The sequence below is a fragment of the Lepisma saccharinum genome, chromosome 16, assembly GCF_977018435.1.
Source record: "Lepisma saccharinum chromosome 16, izLepSacc3.1, whole genome shotgun sequence".
Taxonomy (NCBI): Eukaryota; Metazoa; Arthropoda; class Insecta; order Zygentoma; family Lepismatidae; genus Lepisma; species Lepisma saccharinum.
Window position 1 is genome coordinate 12,763,071 of NC_139244.1, and position 8,434 is coordinate 12,771,504.

Sequence of the window (8,434 nt, forward strand, 5' to 3'; positions counted from 1 at the left end):
TTTTTTTCAGACTGAGGAACATGCATGACGAGATGTTGCAACAATTACGCAACATTGTGGCACTTCCTCAGTACCCCCAACAGGAGGAACTACAACGCAGGCAACATGCCCAGATTTCTCCTCCATCCTTCGTGTTGAATGTCAATGTTTCTGGCAACAATGAGGGGGCTAGTGGTAGTGTTTTTCCCCCCAATCTCCCACCAGTCTTACCAGAACAGAACAAGGAACAACTCAAAGAGGAAGAAATAGAAATCAAACAGGAAAAAATGGAAATCAAAGAAGACGAAATAAAAATCAAAGAGGAAGAAATAGAAATCAAACAGGAAAAAATGGAAATCAAAGAAGACGAAATAGAAATCAAAGAGGAAGAAATAGAAATCAAAGAGGAAGATAACTAGGAGAAACAGGTTGATCAAAAGTGGGCGAAAGTATGTTAACCCTTCATCGGTCGCACCTGGAAAAGTAGCACGATTGGTCGCAAGCTATCTGTAACACACAAGTACTTGTTTTACTAACATATTCATGATTGCTTTTTAATATTCGCTACTTATTGTAGTCCTGTCAAAAAGTATCTTAAAAACATCTCTTTAGACTACTTATGGCATTTGTTGTCATCTTACAAACTACACTCGTCATCTCGTTCCACTTCCAAAATCACCTTCTCCTGACTCAACATTATCACAATAACTGACAGATGATATCACTTCACCACTGATATCATCATCTTCACTGCAGAGCATGGGACGAATGAATTCAGCATCTAAATGGTCCATTCTGCAACCACTAACCTGAACAAAATTTATCACTCTGTATCTCGCAGATACAATAGCTTATTAAGCCCAGGCACGAAGGGGCATCAGGCAAAGAATATTGTTATCTGCATTCAGGCAAAGAGAGGAAGCTACTGATGAACGTGTAGAATGGCATGGCTGATGTAGGGTTAATAAAACGTAATTGCTCTCTTGTTTTTACCCTTTCAATCCTCTGGTTCAGTGTCAGTTTATGCTATTATTCCTGCAAATGGTCTTCTTCATATATTAATAATTTCTGTATTTTCAGAAAGTGGAAATTAGTTTTTGTAAACTTCAAACTTATTCCACAATCATTCCAAGTATTCTAAATGCATTCCTTATGTTACTGTTAAATGTTTTAAAATCATCACACCGAACTGGAGGGTAAAAATTGTCTGAACAAATCATCATATGAAGTTAAAATCAATGCTGTTGTGAATTCTGGTTTGTGAGCTCGAAAAATTACGTTTTCATGTTTCATATTTTTACAGACATGAGCTTTTAGCACATTTTTTACATATATTAGTTATTTTTGTGCACTATTTCCATATTTTTATATATATTAGCTTTTAGCATATATGTTACATATTTTGTTAGTTTTTTTTACATATAATGGACTGGCTAGGAGTGACATAATCAGAGCTAGTGTTTCGGATGTGTGCTTCCAAACAAACTTTCATGTGGGGAGCCCCCTATGCTTCGGCATTGCAAAATGATCAGATAGGTGAGACTTTTGTTGAGTGACAGCAGTTAGGAAACTGAAAGATGATGTATATCATACATCACTTTACAATAAGGGGTTAGTGAAGAAATATCGTAAAAACAGATTGATAGTTTTTCATGCAACACATCAACAATTTACTATAGGAACATCAATATAGTCTATACACAGATATACGATATACATCACATTAGTATTTTGTTTCCTAACTGCTGTCACAGTAACAAACTATAACCTTCAGTTTTCTCCACATAAGATATCTTCATAGGGGCATATTTTTTTAAAATATTGCTAAAACTGCCAATATTTTAAAAGCTTCAATTTTTCATGTGTTAATCTGTAAGTAATTAGTAAAATATATATTTGATAAAACACTAAAATAACACACAAACAGCATGATAAAAAACACTTAGGAGTTCTTCCAAGCTTTCGACTCCTTCACAGAGTCATCTTCAGTGCTGGAAAAATAGAACGGGATGTTATGGAAGGGGTACACGTGATCAAAAACACAAATAATCTGAAGGACAATTTATGGGGAAATCTTTATTCTTCTTGGTACAACACAGTAAAACTCAAAAATCCATCTCCCCCAACCAACAATCCAGACACACCAAGACTTATCAACACTGCAAGGCCGCAACGAAATCTGCCGGTGGACACATCAAGTAACGCCAGCGTAACGACAACCACGTCTACTCCGTCTTTCCTCGACCAGCCCTGAAGATGACTACAGTCATAATAAAATATCTATATATTCATCAGAATCGAATCTATCCACTAATGTGCGATACACCTCACTATTTCACTTGCTAACTGTAACAAGTTATCCCCTTTACTATATATTTTCAATGCAACAAGTGGGTTGGAGGTTTTGTTTGGAAACATACATCCAAGTAAAATTGGTTTTGCAGTTTCTTGTCTGAAAGGCATTTTACTGTAAGAATAAATAGCAACCTCCCTGAACCTACACGCTTGCAAAGTGGGGTTCCACAAGGATGCTCGATCCTTGTTTCTGCTTATGAATGATGTCACACACTCGGTCACAAATTGTAATCTGCTGTTATATGGTGATGATTTGCAGCTTTATAAAGAAATGAAGACCATTAAAGATTCTTTGCAACTACATCATCATCATCTTGACTTTGTTGTCAAATGAATGCAATGTAACAAACTTAAATTACAACACTTATTTTCATGCATTTCTACAAAATGTTTGCCAAGATTGGTTCCCACTCTCCACTAAACGAATATCCTACGCAAATAGAAAGTGTGCAAAGAACTTTTGCAAGATTTTGATTTTTTTTTTATGATTATGACAACCTGTGCAACACTTTAAAGTTCCTAGAAGAACAAATAATAGAAATATGTTCTGGTTTTATAGAGAAGGCTTTAATTGGTTCAGATGTTAAGAATTTCATCTTACATATCATATGTAGTTCTAAAATACAATGTCAGAAACCAGACTTGTATCGCTATAAGTTCTAGTATACATTTCTTGTCTGTTATCAGTAAGTTGGTGCAATATTATCATTGTAATATGTTTAATAAAAACTTATATTGCATTTTAATCAATGTATTTAGAGGTCATTAAAGCTGTCTTTTTATCTCTAGTCTGATATTGAAACTATTGTAAATAGTAAGTCATGCCAAATTAATTTGTGATGTGATTTAAGTTTTATACTATCTAGCTTAATTGCATACTATTTCTTGTATTGTCTTAAATGCATTCTCAGTGTTGTATAACAGATATATTTTTTACAGCACTAAAATAAACATATTTCTATTTTTGCAAAGATAAATTTTTGTCTTTCTTTGCCAATTGCAGCTAACCTAGTTCACTTAAGGTTTCAATTGTGAGTGTAGAGGTTTGTAATGCCAAACTTAGCAACTACTTAAATAATTTTACATGATGTAGCAGCTAAGAGACAGGCATTGGGCATTTCTTCTAGTTATTAATTTGTTTTTGTCTTGTGTGTATGTGCCTACTCAGTGACATAGGGGTTGACATGGTTGGTTTTTAATTGATGGGTTCGATACCCTGTGGAGACATATTGCATCGTGGTTCATGTTAAGTTTTAAATCTGTAGGTCCAATCGTGGTTAGCCTATTTGAGCATCAAAGTTTTCGATGTTTCAGGGCAATTACAATAGCTATTGGTCATTATGTAATGAAATTTGTTTCGGACATTCCTTGGTGTATGAAATGCATGGTGACATCACAGGAAGTGTTGAAAGTTGTCGCCATTAGTATCAATGCATGCCTGCACATGTTGTTTCCAGTTTCTCCACCAAATATTGATTGGAAAAATTTGCAGGTGGTTTCGGGACCCCAAACTGTGCAATAAATTGTCACTGGCACGTCTTTCTGGGCTCTGTTTTCCAATACATGCAAACGATTAACACACTTGTACCACTGAGTATCGACTCTGCTTTGTTACTGTATTGTAATCATGAGCCACTGCTTGTAAGCATGAACTTTCAACCGAATCCGAACAAACACGAACCACTATCAGGTGCATCACAACAACAGGGCCAAGAACTCGGACTGAAGGCACACATCCTTATGATTGGCATTTTATGGCAGAATCACCCAGATGCACACACATGCCCACGCAAGGACTAGAGAGACCATGGCGCCATCTCCAATAACAGACCATGCTTCTCGTACACCAAGGTACGTCATACTCATCACATGTGACCAATACTTCGATTTTTATAACTGAAAATCAGGGGCCGAGACAGTGTGTAACACCCTGCATTTCTTGTTTAGGATGTAAGTTCAGCATGCTACTGAAAGGGAGATTAACATTTAATTGAGTCTATAGTGATCAAAGCAGCAGTGATTGAGCATGTGTAGCTGCTTCACAGTCTCCTGTTGCTCACACATTAGTGAACAGATTCTATTCAGTAGCTGCTAATTGGCAAAAAAACACAGAAACATCTCGGTAATACATAAGCCACAATGCAATGGACGGCATGTTTTGCCAGAGTTGCACAGGACTGAACAGTGGATGTGCTGCTCGATAACATGTCTGCGTACTGTGCAGTCCGTGTGTGCCAATTCTTGGCTCAGCGTGGCTTACCTGTACCACGGTGCTTCCCTGATCTGACACCTATGGACTTCTTTTATGTTTCCCCGCCTGAAGAGCATCATAAAAGGTGCATGTTTTGCAGACATGGCGGCAATCCAAGAACGTGTGACAATGGTTCTGCGATTGATTCCTAGAGACCTTTGCTGACAGTTTCCAGAAGTTTCATGAACATTGCCAAAAATGTGTTGCAGTGGATGGCTATTATTTTCAAGGCCAATGAAGGTAATTTGTTTGTATCTTTTGTTTTCTGATACCATTCACCGAACTTTTTAGACACAGGGTGTACAAAAATCAATAAATCAATAACTATCGTGAACTACCGTTTGATGGAAAAGGAACCATAAAAATGTTTCCTTGAAGGAGGGAGAATGTTGTGACTAATTTCAAAGTGTGAAAATCATATGATTAATTCACACTTGGAAAAACAGGAAGGGAAGAAAATATGATAGTATGCTGTTTCATTGGTAACAGTTTCAACGAGTTATTGAAAACAAATTAGTATAGATAACAAGAACATTTTTGTGTGCACTTGAATGGTAAACAGTGTGTTCCAATTTAGAACTATATACGTTACTGGTATTTGTGAAATTTGCTGTGAAGTGGAGAAATGATTGGGTAAAATGCCCAAGCCTTTACGACACTAGCAATACATGCTACTTACAAGTGGTCATTTGCCCAACCGTCTTTTCACCATATTTGTCAGCATATGAGATAACACTTTTTTCCTTTAATAATAGGTCTGAATAACATGGTGCTTCTTACTCAGGCTACACCATAAGGAAGAAGGAAGTTTGTGATTGGATCTAGCTTCATGGAATGCTGTGTAAACTAAGACTGTGGTTTAAGCATTTGCAAATTGTGGCAAAGTGACTCTTCATTTAGCTACGGAGATGAATGTCTGCGTTTTTACAAAGATAAAAATATCAGGTAAGTTATTTGTTGATAGTAGATGTACATATTACTTTATATTTGAAATACTGTACATTAATTATAATATTCAGCAATAAAGCTTTTTCCTCAAAAATATGTACAAAATACCGATTGAGTCTTACACACTGGTAAGACGCGTGTTAGTTTTTCCAAACTTCCAATTTACTTCCACAAGAATTTTCAACATTCTGTGTGTTTTTCTCATACTCATATGCAAAAGTTTAAAGATTACAGAACTTGCAACCTTGCCAAGGTGTGTAGAAAGTCAATGGCTGGTCAGTTTAGTTCAACCTACTGTCATTATCCCTAGGATTGACCAGTGATTGTCGGCACTAATCTTTATACTGCAAAAATGCTAAGTCTACAATACGTATAAAGGAAGCACTGTTCTACTTTTCCAGGACCATCATAACTGGTTCACTCGAGACCTGTTTCCTGGATGGTGCAATGGAAATGTGAAGGAGCAGTCATCATCTACTGGCTGCATCATGAGACTGCAGTTGCCTGGAAGTTGGTTTCTGGCTGTTGGAAGGAAGGAATTTCTGGTGCGTCATGATTACTTTATAGCAGTGGGTGTAATTAATGTTCAAATTAGTGCAGTGCAAGCATAATCTACACGCGATGCTTTATAATGTAGATTTTGTTTCGTTTGACGTAAGTAATCCGTGATGGAATATTTCTAATGCATTTTAAAAAATGCTTGGTACAGGGTGGCTACTCACTGGGAATTGCTTGAATTCCAGTAATTATGCATGAATTTTTCTGCATAGACGTGAAAAATCTCATTTCTTATTAATCCAAATCCCATTGAGTTTCTACATATTGATAAATTCCTGAGGTATCTAAGTTTTTAGCTTTTAGTTTAACTGTTATTTTTATAGAGGAAAGAAAAGAAAGCTGCTTTGAAAATAAAATTCTCTGAATCCGTTTACTTAGATTATTCTGCAAAAGACACAACAATCTCACAGGCGGAAGATTACTGGAAGATATTAAGATATCTTGAAGCTGACTAGGTAAATTTGAGTTTGAAATTCTTACACAATTAACAATTTTTCGTAGATTACTGAATCCCGTGCTTTCTGTCTCTCCCTCCCTTTCTCTTCCTTCTCTCTCTCTCTCTCTCTCTCTCTCTCTCTCTCTCTCTCTCTGGCAGAGAGAAAGAGAGAGAGAAAGAAAGTAAAAGAGAGAGAGTGAGAGGGCAGTTTCTTTCTCCTTTCTCTCTCTCTCTCTCTCTCTCTCTCTCTCCTCTCTCTCTCCTCTCTCTCTCCTCTCTCTCTCTCTCTCTCTCTCTCTCTCCTCTCTCTCTCTCTCTCTCTCTCCTCTCTCTCTCCTCTCTCTCTTCTCTCTCTCTCTCTCTCTCTCTCTCTCTCTCTCTCTCTCTCTCTCTCTCTCTATTCCCCCTGTCCCCCTAAAAGAAAGAAAGAAATAAATAGTGGGGAGAGGACCACAAAGGGGGTTGAGAGAGAGAGAGAGAGAGAGAGAGAGAGAGAGATCGCGCGAAAGAAAGAAAGAGACTTTCTCCCTTCTCTCTCGCTCTTTTTTTTTTTCAAAAGAGAGAGGAAAGGATGGAGGAATAGGAGAAGTTTCTCTCTCGGGAAAGAGGAGAGAGGGGTGTCTCTCTTTTCTGCTTACATTTGTGACTTGTTTTTGTAGATGTATTTCGAGTCTGAGTATGTGAATGGAAACTCTGCACTTTACATTAAATATTATGTATAAAATATACTCTTTAATTGAATTAAATTAGAATTTTTGGAAAGACTGGAATCACACTGACCCTTTTTGTTGCTAATATAATACCTGTGTATGTATGTGCGGGGGTGGTGAGAGGCGGTAATGCGTAAGGTTGAAAATAGGGAAAACATAATGCTTGTAGCCTTTGAAACTGGGAATTATACTTGAATTGTATTATGTTACCACCCTGCCAATGCCAATGTGGTGAATAGTCTTCAAATACAGTGTCTTGTTTTTTCAAAATATATTATACCAACCTCCATGATGGAGTGGTTAGCACAGCATGCTACAACGAAATCCGGCCTGGCCATGGATCATATCATCACTCGTTCTCATTGTCATAATTAGCCAAAATTTGGCAGAAATGCAATGAATGCTATGCAACAAAAATCATATTATACCAAAAGCTTCACAATTTACCATCAAAATTTAGTTCTGTGAGACTGAGTTTATTGCAGGATTATTATTATTATTATTATTACTGCTTTAGCTCCTCCTCTGTGGTGGTCCTCCTTGACCCAAATTTTATAAAGAAAATGTTATGAGATTCTTTGGCAAATGACAGCACTCCAATTTCTTTACAACTGATTGCATGTGGAAAAGTACATTTCCAGAAGAAATGTTCAACAAAAGAGCATTGTGTTGTTTCAGGGTGTCTGCCAGTGTGGAAAAATCAAGGAATTTACTTTTTCTGGAAATGTCAGGGAAATTTACTGTGTTTCTGGAAAAATCAAAAAATTTGTAGTAGTGCACTAAAAGTAGGTTTTTGAACAAATAAAAGAAAGGTTGTGGACAAACTATAGTTGAATTTCATATACTGAGTATTACTGGTAGTTACAGTACAATTGTATATTAAATACTGTAGGAAAACATCATTTTTTAAAGTATTTTCGTGTAGAAATCTACCACAGAAATTCTATTGGATTTTCAACTTTCTTTTTCAATTTTTGAGTTCTGTTTGGTTATATTAGGATTTATACATATACTATTGCTAAATCATACTATAATTATGTATTATTTAGGCTATAATTGTTAAGATTTTCTATAAAAATTATTTGTTAGCCAGAAGTCGATGTTTGTGCCAACTATTATGTAAAAGCTCACCCAGTTATTATCACTGTTACATGTGAAACGAATATTCTAAAAACTTGGTTAAATAGGATTCTAAAT

The 8,434-nt window shown here is 36.3% G+C and overlaps 1 protein-coding gene across 1 annotated transcript in view; it reads left to right on the forward strand.

Annotated features, from left to right (window-relative positions):
* LOC146000257 (uncharacterized) overlaps nucleotides 1–3,263 on the forward strand; it is a 39,526-nt gene extending 36,263 nt beyond the window's left edge. Inside the window, exon 3 of the mRNA XM_083137705.1 lies at nucleotides 11–3,263. Coding sequence (XP_082993831.1) covers nucleotides 11–398 — 388 coding nt within the window. The 3' untranslated portion in view covers nucleotides 399–3,263. The remainder of the gene's footprint in view (nucleotides 1–10) is intronic.
* Nucleotides 3,264–8,434: the final 5,171 nt, after the last annotated feature.